Source organism: Nerophis lumbriciformis, linkage group LG03, assembly GCF_033978685.3.
Source record: "Nerophis lumbriciformis linkage group LG03, RoL_Nlum_v2.1, whole genome shotgun sequence".
In the NCBI taxonomy this organism is placed as follows: domain Eukaryota; kingdom Metazoa; phylum Chordata; class Actinopteri; order Syngnathiformes; family Syngnathidae; genus Nerophis; species Nerophis lumbriciformis.
The window spans coordinates 39135001-39153324 of record NC_084550.2 but is presented as its reverse complement, the minus strand read 5'-3'; the positions used below and the strand labels follow the sequence as shown (position 1 = coordinate 39153324).

Here is an 18324-nt window from a genome sequence, read left to right as displayed (position 1 = left end):
GGTCCGTAATATCATCAAAGGGTTCAGAGAATCTGGAGCTATCACTGCACGTAAGCAGCTAAGCCCGTCACCTTCGATCCCTCAGGCTGTACTGCATCAACAAGCGACATCAGTGTGTAAAGGATATCACCACATGGGCTCAGGAACACTTCAGAAACCCACTGTCAGTAACTACAGTTGGTCGCTACATCTGTAAGTGCAAGTTAAAACTCTCCTATGCAAGGCGAAAACCGTTGATCAACAACACCCAGAAACGCCGTCGGCTTCGCTGGGCCTGAGCTCATCTAAGATGGACTGATACAAAGTGGAAAAGTGTTCTGTGGTCTGACGAGTCCACATTTCAAATTGTTTTTGGAAACTGTGGACGTCGTGTCCTACGGACCAAAGAGGAAAAGAACCATTTGGATTGTTATAGGCGCAAAGTGTAAAAGCCAGCATCTGTGATGGTATGGGGGTGTATTAGTGCCCAAGACATGGGTAACTTACACATCTGTGAAGGCGCCATTAATGCTGAAAGGTACATACAGGTTTTGGAGCAACATATGTTATCATCCAAGCAACGTTACCATGGACGCCCCTGCTTATTTCAGCAAGACAATGCCAAGCCAGGTGTTAAATCAACATGGCTTCATAGTAAAAGAGTGCGGGTACTAGACTGGCCTGCCTGTAGTCCAGACCTGTCCCCCATTGAAAATGTGTGGCGCATTATGAAGCCTAAAATACCACAACGGAGACCCCCGGACTGTTGAACAACTTAAGCTGTACATCAAGCAAGAATGGGAAAGAATTCCACCTGAGAAGCTTAAAAAATGTGTCTCCTCAGTTCCCAAACGTTTACTGAGTGTTGTTAAAAGGAAAGGCCATGTAACACAGTGGTGAACATGCCCTTTACCAACTACTTTGGCACGTGTTGCAGCCATGAAATTCTAAGTTAATTATTATTTGCAAAAAAAATAAAGTTTATGAGTTTGAACATCAAATATGTTGTCTTTGTAGTGCAGTCAATTGAATATGGGTTGAAAAGGATTTGCAAATCATTGTATTCCGTTTATATTTACATTTATCACAATTTCCCAACTCATATGGAAACGGGGTTTGTATATATAATTTTTTTTTAAAAGGAGATTTTTAACTTGCTCTTTGTAGTCACGGCGGACGGTCAAGATCCACATTGGAGATCAGGTGAAGAAAACCATGGCGGTGGACATCAACAGCAGCTCCCGGGCATCAGACGTGCTCAACAACTTTTACCAGCTGTTCCTACGCAGCCCTGAAAATGGGAAGGGCCAACAGCGAAGGTACACACTTTTATTCTAATCGACACGTGTCAAACTTAAGGCCCTAAGGCCAGATTTAACTCTTGACAACATTTTTTTAAGCCCACAAAAAATGTGCATCATAAAGTACTTGACCTTTCTTGGTAAATATATTAAAGTTAAAGTTAAAGTACCAATGATTGTCACACACACACACTAGGTGTGGTGAAATTTGTTCTCTGCATTTGATCCATCCCCTTGTTCACCCCCTGGGAGGTGAGGGGAGCAGTGGGCAGCAGCGGTGGCCGCGCTCGGGAATCATTTTTGGTGATTTAACCCCCAATTCCAACCCTTGATGCTGAGTCCCAAGCAGGGAGGTAATGGCTCCCATTTTAATAGTCTTTGGTATGACTAGGCTGGGGTTTGAACTCACAACCTACCGATCTCAGCGCGGACACTCTAACCACTAGGCCACTGAGTAGGTTCCTTAATCTCATGATCTCATATGACAGTTTGGACTTTATTATTAGTTTCCGTGTTAGTTCCTGTCCAGAGCTCTTATTTTTCTTTTCCACTTCCTGTTTGATACCGCCAATTGTCTTATTTGAGCACTGGCGCCCTCACCTGTACCAGGTTTTCATTCAAGATGCTTGTTATGCCAGTCCTGTACTCGAAACCTTGCTGGATCTTTTTGCTTTGCTTGCTTTGTGCTTCACACGTGTTAAAAAAGGCTTCTTAATGCGCTTGCCTGTCGTCTCTGCATCCCTGTGTCCAGACATACACCAGAACTTAACACTTTCCATTTGGAAAAAAAAATCAGGTGGTGCATGAAATTGTATATCTTTTAAATGTTAATATTATCTGATCATGCAACAAATATTATGGTAATATATATCAAATTACAATTTTCCATCCATCCATCCATCATCCTCCGCTTATCTGAAGTCGGGTCGCAGGGGCAGCAGCCTAAGCAGGGAAGCCCAGTCCTACCTCTCCCCAGTTACTTAGTCCAGCTCTTCCCAGGGATTCCGAGGTGTTCCCAGGCCAGTTGCGAGACATAGTCTCTCCACCGTGTCCTGGGTCTTCCCCATGGTCTCCTAAAGGTCAAACGCGCTCTAAACACCTCCCCAGGGAGACGTTCGGGGGGCATCCTGACCAGATGCCCGAACCACCTCATTCTGGCTCCTCTCCATGTGAAGGAGCAGCGGCTTTACTTTTAGCTCCTCCTGGATGACAGAGCTTCTCACCCTCTCTCTAAGGGAGAGTCCCACCACCTGATGTAGGAAACTCATTTCGGCCGCTTGTACCCGTGATCTTGTCCTTTCGGTCATAACCCAAAGATCATGACCATAGGTGAGGATAGGGACGTAGATCAACTGGTATATTCAGAGCTTTGCCTTCTGGCTTAGCTACTTCTTCACCATAATGGAGCGATACAGGGTCCGGCTCACTAAAGACGCTGCACCGATCCGCCTGTCGATCTCACGGTCCACTCTTCCCTCACTCGTGAACAAGACCCCAAGATACTTGAACTCCTTCACTTGGGGCAGGATCTCCTCCCCAACCCGGAGATGGCTCTTCACCCTTTTTCCGGGCGAGAATTATGGACTCGGACTTGGAAGTGAAGCCAATCGGAGCTGTGGCCACAATGAGGTCGATGTTTTCCGTTGCGGTAGTCCCAGAACCCACTGGTGGACACCAACAGTGAGGAATGCCATCAAGCTGAAAAAGGGAGCCCTATTGAATCCTTTTGGCTCATGAGACTCCGGAGGCAGCGGACAGGTACCAATAGGCCAGGGGACGGCAACCCAAAATGTTGAAAGAGCCATATTGGACCAAAAATACAAAAACAAATTTGTCTGGAGCCGCAAAAAATTAAAAGCCATATTACATACAGGTAGTGTGTCATGAGATATAAATTGAATTAAGAGGACTTAAAGGAAACTAAATGACCTCAAATATAGCTACAAATGAGGCATAATGATGCAATATGTACATATAGCTAGCCTAAATAGCATGTTAGCATCGATTGGCTTGCTGTCATGCAGTGACCAAATATGTCTGATTAGCACTCCACACAAGTCAATAACATCAACAAAACTCATCTTTGTGCATTCACGCACAACGTTTAAAGTTTGGTGGACAAAATGAGACAGAAAAAGAAGTGGCATAAAACGCGTCCTAGAAAGTCGGAGAAAGTTATACATGCATTGTAAACAAACTACGGTGAGTTCAAGGACCGCCAAAATTAGTAGGACAAAACGGCGCTCGCCAAATACTCAAATCAGTGAAGCATGTTTAATACAAACAGTGTGCTTTATAACAATTAGGGAGGTTTGTGTCATGGTTGTCCTCCTACAGAAACCATATTAAAACAAAAAATATATGTTTTTTCCCCATACTTGACAACCTTGAGACCTCCGATTTCGGGAGGTGGGGGCGTGGTTGGGGGCGTGGTTAAGAGGGGAGGAGTATATTGACAGCTGGAATTCACCAAGTCAAGTATTTCATACATATATATTTATATATATAAATATATATATATATATATATATATATATATATATATATATATATATATATATATATATATATATATATATATATATATATATATATATATGTACATCCTGAAAATATGCAAACAAAACTGTGTTTAGATAATTGATACTTCAAACTTGCATAAATAAATATTAAGGAATATAACATAACTTGGCTTCTGAGAGCTTCAAAATGTAATGAATAAAATGCTAAATTTGTCGATAAACAAGCAATTATTTTAATAATTAAATATGGTCATTTTAAATGAATTATTATGATCATTTAAAATTAATGATTTCAAATATGTTTATTTTATTGTATAATTCTATGGCTGTATGTAATAAGGAGTCAGAAAAAAATACAAATAAAAATACAATTAATTATGATGTTTTTAGCAAAATATAGTGAAAATGTATTTAGTTGTTTTTTTTAATTAATAAATATATTTATTTTTAGGTAAGATAAACATAATAATACAATTTATCTCTAGTCTGGATGATTTAGATCTAGTTCTTGTCACCCTGTCGTCCTCTCGTCGTGAAAAAAGGCTGTCCTTACTCAGGTCCGCACGGAGCTGGAGGGGGCGTGGCCTCCAGCTCCGGTTGAAAATCGGGAGATTTTTGGGAGAATATTTGTCCCGGGAGGTTTTCGGGAGAGGCGCTGAATTTCGGGAGTCTCCCGGAAAATTCGGGAGAGTTGGCAAGTATGTTTTCCCCTCATCTTTTTCTATTTTTCATACATTTTTGAAAAAGTTCCAGAGAGCCACTAGGGCGGCGCTAAAGAGCCGCATGCGGCTCTAGAGCCGCGGGTTGCCGACCCCTGCAATAGGCCAAGCAGTGTGCAGCTTTGGCGGTTGCAGAGGAAAAAACGTGGACATGGGAGGAGTTTGGAGAAGCAATGAAGAACGACTGCCGGGCGGCTTCAAAGCGATTCTGGACCACCATCCGCCGCCTCAGGAGTGGGAAGCAGTGCACTGTCAACACCATGTATGGTATACTGTAGCTGCTGACGTCGACTTGGGATGTTGTGGATCGGTGGAAAGAATACTTCGAAGACCTCCTCAATCCCTATTACACGTCTTCCAATGAGGATGCAGTGCATGGGGACTCCACGGTGGGCTTTCCTATTCCTGGGGCTGAGGTTGCCGAGGTATTAAAGAAGCTCCTTGGTAGGTCCCAGGGGTGAATGAGATCTGCCTGTAGTTCGGTAAGGCTCAGGTTGCTGTGGGGCTGTTGTGGTTGACAAGACTCTACAGCATTGCGTAGACATCGGGGGGCAATGCCTCTGGATTGGCATAATAGGTTGGTGGTTCCTCTATTTAATGTGATCCAACTATTGTGGGATCACACTCTTCAGCCTTCCCGGTAAGGTTTATTCAGGTGTACTGGAGAGAAGGCTACGCTGGATGGTCGAACCTTGGATTCTGGAGGAGCATTGTGGTTTCCGTACTGGTCGTGGAACTGTGGACCAGCTCTGTACTCTCGGCAGCATTCTTGAGGGTGCAGGGGAGTTTGCCCAACCAGTCTACATGTGTTTTGTGTACTTGGAGAAGGCATTCAACCGTGTCCCTCGAGAAGTCCTGTGGAGAGTGCTCAAAGAGTATGGGGTATCGGACCACCTGTTTGATGAGTGTAAAAGCTTGGTCCGCATTGCCGACAGTAAGTCGGACTCGTTTCCAGTGAGGGTTGGACTCCGCCAGGGCTGCCCTTTGTCACCGATTCTATTTACAACATTTATGGACATCATTTCTAGGCCCAGTCTGGGCGTTGAACGGATCCGGTTTGGTGGCTACAGGATTAGGTCTCTGCTTTTTGCGGCTGATATGGTCCTGCTGGTTTAATCTTTCCAGGATCTGCAGCTCTCGTGGAATTGGTTCGCAGCGTAGTCTGAAGCAACTGGGATGAATGGTTTTGTTTGTAAAAATACTGAAATAACTGTTTGTCACCTTGACTTATGATTTCAAAGGAAGTTACCCATCATTTTGTACGTAAAAAATATAATAATCAAATGCATAGATAATTGTTTCATAATTTCACGAGGCACATACATGAATTAATTATACATTAATATTCATATATATATATATATATATATTTTTATATATATATATATATATATACATATATTTACTGTTACAAACGGCCCTCTGAAGGCAGCCATAACTGTGAGCCGGTATAGCTCGGTTGGTAGAGCGGCCGTGCCAGCAACTTGAGGGTTGCAGGTTCGATCCCCGCTTCCGCCATCCTAGTCACTGCCGTTGTGTCCTTGGGCAAGACACTTTACCCACCTGCTCCTAGTGCCACCCACACTGGTTTAAATGTAACTTAGATATTGGGTTTCACAATGTAAAGCGCTTTGAATCCCTTGAGAAAAAGCGCTATATAAATGTATTTCACTTCACTTCACTTGAAGTGGCCTTGAACAAAAACACATTTGACACACCCGTTCCAATCTGTTCGGACCAACAAAAGGAGAACATTCTTATGTCTTAAAGCAAGGCACATTTCCATTTAAGAGAGAGAAAACAATAGCAGTAGAAATGGTAGAAGCAAACTGCAAGTACCGGTACTCCACTTTTAGCATCTGCCACCTTTACCACTTTACCACTAGGGATGTCCGATAATGGCTTTTTGCCGATATTCCGATATTGTCCAACACTTTAATTACCGATACCAACAGATACCGATATCAACCGATATATACAGTCGTGGAATTAACACATTATTATGCCTAATTTGGACTACCAGGTATGGTGAAGATAAGGTACTTATAAAAAAAATAAAATAAAATAAGATAAATAAATTAAAAATATTTTCTTGAATAAAAAAGAAAGTAAAACAATATAAAAACAGTTACATTGAAACTAGTAATTAATGAAAATGAGTAAAATTAACTGTTAAAGGTTAGTATTATTAGTGGACCAGCAGCACGCACAATCATGTGTGCTTACGGACTGTATCCCTTGCAGACTGTATTGATATATATTGATATATAATGTAGGAACCAGAATATTAATAACAGAAAGAAACAACCTTTTTGTGTGAATGAGTGTAAATGGGGGAGGAATATTTTTTGGGTTGGTGCACTAATTGTAAGTGTATCTTGTGTTTTTTATGTTGATTTAATTAAAGAAAATAATAATGATAAAAAAAACGATACCGATAATAATAAAAAAAACGATACCGACAATTTCCGATATTACATTTTAACGCATTTATCTGCCGATAATATCGGCATTTGTGATATACCGTATTTTGCGGAGTATAAGTCGCACCGGAGTATAAATTGCACCTGCCGAAAATGCATAATAAAGAAGTAAAAAAACATGCAACTTTCATAAACTATGAAAAAAAAACTGCGACTTATAGTCCGAAAAATACGGTACTACCATGGACTTTACACAACTTAAGAGTTAGCGGGTGCGAGCTCTACAAATGGAAATAACAGCCGGAGTCTCCAAATAGCACATTGTCATTAATAACTTTTTTATTAACTGAGATAGCAGTAGCTACATTTAAACTATCGCATGTTCTCTCAAACACCAATCATACAGTAGTATTGATATGTGTTATCCAACCCCTAATACCAATCCTACGATTATTATTACATTTTTAGAAGTAACAACAATTCATTTAAACTAAGTAGCGAAACACTAACATGTATGTGTTTTTCCCACACAGGAATGGCTCTGTGTCTTTCTCAGACTACGCCTTGTACGAAGTCGGCGGAAATATCGGTAAGTGGAAGCGCCTGATTCTTTGCTACTCTAGTCTACATTTTGCCTGTCTTTTTGCCTGCGTATGCTTTTATGCACTAGTGAGTATGATGTGCACATGCTCACACACACTCAGGGAAGTTTGTCAAGTGTCTGTGTACGACAATGTTTTAAAATTTGTACAGGGCAAAAAACCCCGAAGTAAAACGTTTTTTAAATCAATGGTGAAGGATGCACCTGAAACCACAAGGCAGGAGATGTGGATCTCTTTAGCATTTACACAGATAATATACATTTGATTTATTCGACCACCAAAGAAGATACAGTCGTGGTCAAAAGTTGACATACACTTGTAAAGAACATAATGTCATGGCTGTCTTGAGTTTCCAATACTTTCTACAACTCTTATTTTTTTGTGATAGAGTGATTGGATCACAAAAAACATTCATGAAGTTTGGTTCTTTTATGACTTTATTATGGGTCTACTGAAAATGTGAGCAAATCTGCTGGGTCAAAAGTATACATACAGCAATGTTAATATTTGCTCACATGTCCCTTGGCAAGTTTCACTGCAGTAAGGCGCTTTTGGTAGCCATCCACAAGCTTCTGCTTGAATTTTTGACCACTCCTCTTGACAAAATTGGTGCAGTTCAGCTAAATGTGTTGGTTTTCTGACATGGACTTGTTTCTTCAGCATTGTCCACACATTTAAGTCAGGACTTTGGGAAGGCCATTCTAAAACCTTAAAGGGGAACATTATCACAATTTCAGAAGGGTTGAAACCATTAAAAATCAGTTCCCAATGGCTTATTTTATTTTACGAAGTTTTTTTCAAAATGTTACCCATCACGCAATATCCCTAAAAAAAGCTTCAAAGTGCCTGATTTTAACCATCGTTATACACACCCGTCTATTTTCCTGTGACGTCACACAGTGATGCCTATACAAACAAACAGCAAGGTATAGCGACATTAGCTCGGATTCAGACTCGGATTTCAGTGGCTTAACACTGTCTGATAAGATAATTACTAACAACTATGAACTAGGTTTACAGCATATGAAATACATTTGGCAACAACATGCACTTTGAGAGTGCAGACAGCCCATTTCAGGCGCGCTAAGAACATATATTTTTCAGGTTAACCATACCTAAATAGACACAAAATACCGCATTACACAAGACTACCCGAAGGTACTCCAATGATTGAAAAAAATAAATGTTTTTAAGCTAAATTATTGGTAAACACAGTTTATGCATAATAATTTACGTAAAACCGCGAGTAATAAATAAAGTTTTTATCAATTAATATATTCTGTAGACATACCCTCATCCGCTCTCTTTTCCTGAAAGCTGATCTGTCCAGTTTTGGAGTTGATGTCAACATCTGCTTTGAGTGTCGCAGGATATCCACACATTCTTGCCATCTCTGTCGTAGCATAGCTTTCATCGGTAAAGTGTGCGGAACAAACGACTGACCATTTCGTCGGCTTTCCCCACACCCCCGTATTTTGAACAAATTTCGTCCAATTTCTTGCCACTTTCGCATCTTTGGGCCACTGGTGCAACTTGAATCCGTCCCTGTTCGTGTTGTTACACCCTCTGACAACACACCGACGAAAGTGAGAAAATGGCGGATTGCTTCCCCATGTGACGTCACAACGTGACGTCATCGCTCCGAGGGCGAATTATAGAAAGGCGTTTAATTCGCCAAAATTTACCCATTTAGAGTTTGGAAATCGGTTAAAAAAATATATGGTATTTTTTCTGCAACATCAAGGTATATATTGATGCTTACATAGGTCTGGTGATAATGTTCCCCTTTAATTCTAGCCTGATTTAGCCATTCCTTTACCACTTTTGACGTGTGTTTGAGGTCATTGTCCTGTTGGAACACCCAACTGTGACCAAGACCCAACCTCCGGGCTGATGATTTTAGGTTGTTGAATGTCAAAGTTGACCAACTTCTCGGTTTACGGCCACAACCTTCTACTATCCAGGTGATGGGTATGATTTATAGTCTGGAATTAACTTTTACCAACTCAGAGGCGATGCAGCAGCAGTAGTCAGTATCATAGCTGCCGCCTAAAATAGTTTGTCTGCATTAGCACTTAAAATAACAATATATAATGGTTATTATTCAGGGCACAAGGTTTATTTGGAGTATTGTTGGTGCTTTTTGGATAATATTTTAGAGGGCTTTATATAGAATAGAATGTCACTATACACAGGTACAATGAGATTAAAAGCAACTCCAGTATAAGTGCGACAGTCTACAAATATGCAAAATAGGAAGGAAAGAAAAGAAAAATAGTGCAAAAGGAGGTAAAGTGCAGAGTCCAGTCCTGAGAACGAATGTTCTGAATGTGTTGTTTAAATATTATACTATATACTTATATACAGAAGCATTCAGACTGTGGGTGGAAAGTAAAAATTGCACACAGAGAGGTGCTAAATTATAAAATCAATGCCTATGAGAGTTCACCGTGGTTATGGCTTTAGGGAAAAAACTGTTCTTGAGTCTGTTTATCTTAGACCTGATGACCCTGTAGCGCCTTCCTGAGGGCAGCAGGTCAAACAGGTTAAAGCCAGAGTGAGAGCTGTCCTTGACAATGTTGGTAGCTCTGCTGAGGCAACGGGAGGTGTAAATGTCTGTCAGGGAGGGGAGAAGGCAGCCGATGATCCGCTGTACTGCCTTTACCACTCTCTGGAGCCTCTCCTCGTCTGCAACGGTGCAGCTGCCGTACCATGCTGTGATGCAGTATGTCAGCAAGCTCTCAATGGATGAGCGGTAGAAGGTCAGCAGCAGGTTGCAGTCCAGGTTGTACTTCTTGAGGACTCTCAGGAAGTGCAACCGCTGCTGAGCCTTCTTAGTGATGGCAGTAGTGTTATCTGACCAGGAGATGTCAGAGATAAGGACGCCAAGAGACCGGAAGGTGTGGACCCTCTCCACACACTCACCCTTGATGAAGAGGGGGGCTAGGTCAGTGCTGTGTTTCCTGAAGTCAAAGACGATCTCCATGGTTTTATGGTGTTCAGAGCAAGGTTGTTCTCTGAACACCAGTCTGCCAACTTCCGGACCTCCTCTCTGTAGGCTGCCTCGTCCCCCTTTGAAATGAGTCTGACCACCGTAGTGTCGTCCGCAAACTTCACCATGAGGTTGTTGTTGTGGGTTGGACTGCAGTCGTAGGTGTAGAGGCAGTAGAAGAGGGCTCGGCACACAGCCCCGTGGGCAGCCGGTATAGTGTACTTCCATTAGCTGCATTGTTAGCTACCTGGTTCTTAGAACGCATTAAAAAGAGAAAAACATGTGTTCTTGTCTTACATACGGATTGTGAATGATAGGCAAACATTTAAAAAAAAAAAAGTGCAGTTCCCTTTTCAGACACATGGAAAATATATTTTTTTTTTTCAGTTTTACTGATGACATTTTGTTCAGTTTTACTGATGACATTTTGTAGCTTGGTTGAATGTAGCACCACCATGTAGGGATGATGTTTGATAAGAAATTATCGAGTTCGAGCCTATTATCGAATCCTCTTATCGAACCGATTCCTTCTCGATTCTCTTATCGAGTCCAGATAGGATGTTGTATATGTAAAAAAAAAACACACAATATTTGGTTTAACAAAAGCTCAATTTTTAATCTAATAAATAAATAAATATTGACTGTTACCCTCCTAAAAAATAAAAATAAAAAAATAAATAAATATTAACTGTTGTTACCCAAAGTATATTAAGTGGGATTTTTCAGAAAAACAAATAAATACAGTAACACAAAAACAACCTGTCTCTGTGATCACTATAGGTGTATAAATAATAATATAGTGTTAAATAAAATCAGTCCCTTGGGCACAAACCTGAAAATAATACATCTCTCCAAAAAGTGCACTTCTGCTGCTATTTGACATAACTGTCTGTTATGATGCTTTGACATTGTTGCACTTTATTTCTTTATTGAAAGAAAATTCTATGAAGAGAAAAGTTGTTTGCAAATGTGGTTACAATGCTAAAAAATGAAAAGTTAAAGCTAAAAAAAGAAATACACTTTATTGAGTTAACATTATTTCTTTATAGGGGGAAAGATGTGATGTTATGAGCTAGGGCAGGGGTGTCAAATTCAAATACAGAGTGGGCCAAAATTTAGGTTGAACAAATGAACCTTTTTTTTTTTTTTTTTTTTTTTTTTTTTTTTTTTTTGTGTGTCCTGTCCAGCTTCTCAGGCAAATCATATAGTTGATGTAGATGCCCATGTCGGCTGTTCAGATTTACTTTACAAAAGAGAAGTGTAGGATACTTCTCTTGTTGCCTTATTTGTATTTGACTTTATTAAATGTATTTATATTATCATTTAGTGCAGCCGGGCCGGAGCAGGAGGGGATAGAAAGAGAAAAAAAAAGAAGACAGAGGGGGAAATTGTGGGGACAAGAGGGGGATTAGACAGAGAGACAAAAACAACAACAGCAAACAACAACAACAACAACAATAGAGCAACATCAGCAAATATGACATGTACAAATATGATGGTAAAAGTAATAGCAAATAAGTAGTTAGCGAAAAATAAAAAATAATACAGAAATGATAATGAGCATTATTACACTACAAATGGATCAATACAAATACCAATAGAAATAGCGCTATTGATAATGAACAATACCAATAATTTACCTTTATTATCAACAATACAGTTGTTTAAATGCAACAATACATATACGTAATGATAACTTGAGATACGAAAGAATGCAGAAAAATGGAGGGGGAGAAAGAGAAGCAACCTACATTAACCTTGTAGATTGTTATAGTCACAATAGGTTAAGCTTTGTCAGTGTGCCATGTGTTACACCCAGTTTACCCTAGGGCAACAACGTTAATATATGTTTGATGAAACGTGATTATGTGCATGAGTGTAAGTATGCATATGTACTTGTATATGTACAGAATGTGTATATGTGTTTGTACAATGAATGTATATGTACAGAATGTGTATATGTGTTTGTACAGTGAATGTATATGTACAGTATGTGTATGTGTATGTTTGTATATTGAATGTGCGTGTGGATGTACGAACATTAGGTAGGTAAATATGTACTGTATTTGTGTATGTATGTGGGAGCGTAGGTACCTATGTACGTATGTGAGCATATGTGAATTTGCATGTACAATACATTCGACTCCCAGAGTGCGTGGGAGCCAGAGCACGGCCCCATCACCCCCGAGAGCCCAACCCACAAACAGGAGGCGTGGTGCCCAGGGAACCAGGGACCACCGCCCCCACGCAGCCAAGCCGGCCAGCGACAGGAACCCCAGAGCCCGACCCACCGTACCGCCCACAAGGGCCAGCAGCAGGCCGCAGACAGACGCACCCGGCAGAGGACAGGGCACGAGAAAAGCAGGGGACAGCCAGACCCCAAGCCAGCGAGAGACCACACCCCACACGGGCAGAAAGGCGAGACGCCCCGCCCGAGGGACCCAGAGACTCCCCGCAACCGGACGGGAAGACCGCCCCCGCCCCACCGGCAACCGGGCCCCCACGAGCCCACCCCCCACCCCCGGAGAGCGCGGCGAGGCCAGCCCCCGGCCATCCGACCCAAACCGGCCGCCGCAGGACCACCCAGGCACAGGGCCACGGGAACCACCCACCCCACCCGCAGGGACCCCAACGATGGAGATGGAACAACCAGCAACCGCCCCGCCGAGCCCCCCCCCTGAGGGAGGGGAAAAATTAAAAAATAATATTAGTAAAATATATTAAAAAAAAAAAAAAAAAAAAATTAATTAATTAATTAATTAATTAAAAAAAAAAAAAAAAAAAAAAAATTAAAAGAAGATCACAGACATGCTGACAAACAAGGTCACTACCCCAGCAACTGGCCGACTCGCAGCACCTCGGAATACCTTGCAGCACCAAGCTACCACAATAGACGCAGGGACTATGAACCTTTTAATAGGGACCCAAACAAGTTGTGCATTGACTATTGAACAAGCAAGGCTTATATAACTTTATAGTGACATGCAAAATCCAGTTTCAAATAATAATAATTAAAAATATCAATGGCATATCAAATACAATTTAAATAAAAATTGAATGCCTCTTCTCTATTTGCAGCCTTCTGAGGTAAATATCAACATTAACTTTTTCCACAGGCTAATAAATTAGAAAATAAAATAACAATGAATAAACCAACCATTCAGGACTTTAAACTGCTCAGTTTGCAACACACTGATCTAATCTGATGTGCCCAAGCCAGATACCTGCCATCTTTTCTTGGTTGCTAGTTCATTAATGTCGGGGCTCAGGCTTTGAGCTGAGGCAACCTTCATTATCGAACGAAGGTGTTCATCAGTCATTATATCTCATCCACCCGGACCACAGTCTTGGGGCGTGCTTTAAAGGCACTGCGTTTATCGTCCTCCACGAGCTGTCGTCATGTCTGCTTTTCATCCATTCCAACAACGTGCCAGCCCGATCACAAAATATGTACGACTTCAGCACGCACACACACACGTAAATGCAATGCATACTTGGCCAACAGCGATACAGGTCACACTGACGGTGCCCGTATAAATAACTTTAACACTGTTAGAAATATGCGCCACACTGTGAATCCACACCAAACAAGAATGACAAAACACATTTCGGGAGAACATCCGCACAGTAACACAACATAAACACAACAAAACAAATACCCAGAATCCCATGCAGCCCTACCTCTTCCGGGCTGCAATATACACCCCCGTGCGTCGGTTGAGGCGGGCGGGGTTGGGGGGGCGGTGTTTGGTGGTAGCGGGGTGTATATTGCAGCCCGGAAGAGTTAGGGCTGCATGGGATTCTGGGTATTTGTTTTGTTGTGTTTATGTTGTGTTACTGTGCGGATGTTCTCCTAAAATGTGTTTGTCATTCTTGTTTGGTGTGGATTCACAGTGTGGAGCATATTTCTAACAGTGTTAAGGTTATTTATACGGGCACCGTCAGTGTAACCTGTATTGCTGTGTGACTGGGCTAGCATTCGCTGGATTGGGTGAAAAGCGGACGTGACAAGTTTTGGGAGGGGCACTGAAATTTGAGAGTCTCCCAGGAGGGTTGGCAAGTATGAGAATTAGCGGTGAATGCGGTCTTACCGCGACACCGCCGCTGAATATAATCGGCGGGCCAGCTCTAGTGTTAATTTGATATCGCCTCAAGGGCCAAGTGAAATTACACGGCAGGCCAAATTTGGCCAGAGTTTGACACCTATGAGCTAGGGAATATAACAACTACACTACCCAGCATGCAACGGGAGTGACGAGCATGCGCAGTAGCCCCGAAAAGTGTTGTTGCATGTCGTCAGCCGGCAGCTAAGAATGAGGTTATGAGCACGCTGTGAAAGTAAACATCAAGAACTCAGCCAACACGCCTCGTCTGCATTATTTATAATTAGACAGACAACACGTATACAGTGTCATTTTGTTTTGTTTACAAGGAAAGAAAAACAAAAGTTAAAAAAGGGAGATCATGTCATATATGTTGTGGTTGCTTTAAGAACGTTGCGACAGCTGTCGTAAAGGAGGTGCGTTGCTAGTAGGGATGTCCCGATCCAGGTTTTTGCACTTCCGATCCGATACCGATATTGTTTTTGCATTTCCCATCCGATACCGATACTGACCGATACCGATACTGGCCTATCCGAGCATGTATTAAAGTTTAAAGTTATTTAGCCTCCTTAGTTGTCAGAATCATGTTGAAAAGGGTTTTAGTACTCTTGATAACAACTAGCCAGCTGAATTAGGTGAGTTTGAATAATACACAATGGTTGGTAACAAGAAACTGACCTGTTTATTCAAGGATAAACACAAAATAGACAAAATTATACATGACAAACAGAAATGGCATCATCGAACTAGGGCTGGGCGATATGGCCTTTTTTTAATATTGCGATATTTTAAGGCCATATTGCGATACACAATATGTATCTCGATATTTTGCCTTAGCCTTGAATGAACACTTGATGCATATAATCACAGCAGTATGATGATTCTATGTGTTTTGATTGATTGATTGAGACTTTTATTAGTAGATTGCACAGTGAAGTACATTATTCCGTACAATTGACCACTAAATGGTAACACCCCAATAAGTTTTTCAACTTGTTTAAGTCAGGGTCCACTTAAATTGATTCATGATACAGATATATACTATCAGATATATACTATCATCATAATACAGTCAACACACAGATAATCACATTGAATTATTTACATTATTTATAATCCAGGGTGTGGAGGGGGGCGCCGGATGTAAGTGTCAAAAATACAGCCAAAAGAGTTTGATATGAGAATAAATCTAAAGTTAAAATATAGGGTAGAAATGCACTCATTTGCAGGAAATGTAGTCTTGATTTTCAAAATTTTCTTTCAAGGCTTGCATGTCTACATTAAAACATTCTTCTTCATACTGCATTAATATATGCTACTTTTAAACTTTCATGCAGAGAAGGAAATCACAACTAAAAAAATCACTAATTTTTTCATACGGTGTTGATGTGGAAATTTTTGCCTCGGCATTTTGATGGTGTGGACGTGTGGCACCGAATGGAGATAAGCGTCTCGACAGACGTCACAATATTTGAACAATGATGACGAAAACTGTTTTCTCTGTCGTGTCCGTGTGTCGAAAATTGTTATGCGCTTATTTTTTTATTTGATTTTGTGCGTGGCATAGATTTGCTATGCGCAGAGGACGCTAAAACAGTGCGCAATTGCACAGGCGAGCACCTTAGAGGGAGCGTTGCTCGCACGGCTGCGCTAGCATCACAGCTAACGTTAGCCATGCTGCTACCTCTCTGCTCGGGGAGGACGTATACGTATGTGACGTATGACGTGACAGTATGTGACGTGTGTAAGAAGGTGCACTTGCTGTCTGTGAGAGGGAGACACAGGAAAGAGTGCGTTGGAAAACACGGACCGGAGTTTTTTTTAAACTGGATCTGGATCGGCATTTTCCCATGCCTTGCCAATACGCAATTTTTGGCAAATATCGGCAGCCGATCCGATCCAAATATCGGATCGGGACATCCCTAGTTGCTAGCCTGGTTGCTATGTTTCCGGTTGGTCGTAAAAGTGTTGGTCATGTGTTGGTACCCTGCTAAAATCTCTCAGTACAGTTATTCATTGGATTATACCTTTTGTTTTGAACTTTATTACACCTTGGAGCGCTTTTTCCGGTCCATTGTTTTTCCTGCTTTCCCTATCTGCGCCTAATGACTGAGCTACGTGATGTCATTTCTTGTGATGTCACATTGGGCATTTCTGGTCAGGACGGGATTCGAATAAAGAACCAACTCTTTTTCTTTACTATAGGTGTCTCGATAACGGGTACCGGTTCTCAAAAAGGGATTCAAGACCGAGGACTCGGTTCTTTTCTTATCGAACAACCGGGGAAAATCGGTTTCGAGTATCATCCCTACCACCATGACAAGTTGTCTATGTGCACTTGGATATGCCTAGACTTGTGTTAATAGCAGCCATTTGTGTTTGCTGCAGGCGAGCACCGGCTGGACCCCGACACCCAACTACTGGATTTGTACAAGAGCAACTCTGCAGGTGAGTGGATCATCAAGCTGAAGACAAACAGCAGCAAATGAATGTGATGGATGGAGCGGGCCTCCGACCAAGAAAACGAAGCATGCTGGAGTCATTTCATGGTGACGTCAACAAGACCGAAGACGGACATTCCAAATAGAGGATGAACAATCTGCCAGGTGGACATTCTTCAATTCAAAATCTGCATCTTTTTTTTTGGTGTTTTGACTCATGACCTCCTGCTGACAAGGAGAGAGGACACTTTTCTCTGCAGCCATCATGGCCATTGGACACTGAGCAGATGGCACACACACACACATTATCACACATGTGCACACACACACATATTCTTGTATTTGTTACCTTCTTGAGACCTCTGAAAAAGGCCTACCTCTTTAGGACCACCCTTTCTAATAATAATAATGGATTAGATTTTATATCACGCTTTTCTATTGTTAGATACTCAAAGCGCTCACAGAGAAGTGGGAACCCATCATTCATTCACACCTGGTGGTGGTAAGCTACATTTGTAGCCACAGCTGCCCTGGGGTAGACTGACGGGAGCGAGGCTGCCAGTTTGCGCCTACGGCCCCTCCGACCATTCATTCATTCATCATTCATTCACCAGTGTGAGCAGCACCGGGGGCAAGGGTGAAGTGTCCTGCCCAAGGACACAACGGCAGCGATTTGGATGTCAAGAGGCGGGGAGCGAACCTGCAACCCTCAGCTTTCTGGCACGGCCGCTCTACCCACTATGCCATACCGCCCCCAATTTCTCAATGTCAAAGGGCTGCACAAGCCACGACGACAGCTCAGATCCCACATCAGGGCAAGAAAAAAACTCAAGTGGAAATGGTTAATAATGTGAGAGTTTGACCTTGAACTGTTATTAGGTAAATAACTAACGAACTAACTAAATGAATAAAATGGCCCCATTTACAAAATAGTTTTCCGTATGCGGCTATTTTGGACACCCCTGGTTATTTATTCGTGTGTGTGTGTGTGTGGTTGTGTGTGTGTGTGTGTGTTCTTGTATTTCTACCCTTCTTGAGACTACCTTCCATATGAGAAGGTGTGAACAAGTTAGGAAAGTGCTCCCCCTCTGGTCAACATATGAAATAACAAGTGTGTGTGTAAAAAAAAAAAAAATTGCAATTGCTCCCCCTCTGGGCAACATATGTAATAACAAGTGTGTGTAAGAAATTGAAATGCGTCCTCTTTGGCCACAATTAATAAAAATAATAAAATAAATGTGT

The 18324-nt window shown here is 41.7% G+C and overlaps 1 protein-coding gene across 2 annotated transcripts in view; it reads left to right on the top strand.

Annotated features, from left to right (window-relative positions):
• arhgap40 (Rho GTPase activating protein 40) overlaps positions 1-18324 on the top strand; it is a 96887-nt gene that overhangs the window by 73984 nt on the left and 4579 nt on the right. For both annotated transcript variants that reach the window (XM_061937701.2, XM_061937702.2), the window contains exons 13-15: positions 1147-1298; positions 7478-7533; positions 17030-18324. The exon at positions 17030-18324 is cut by the window's right edge and continues 4579 nt beyond it. In XM_061937701.2, coding sequence (XP_061793685.1) covers positions 1147-1298; positions 7478-7533; positions 17030-17130 — 309 coding nt within the window. In that variant the 3' untranslated portion in view covers positions 17131-18324. The remainder of the gene's footprint in view (positions 1-1146; positions 1299-7477; positions 7534-17029) is intronic.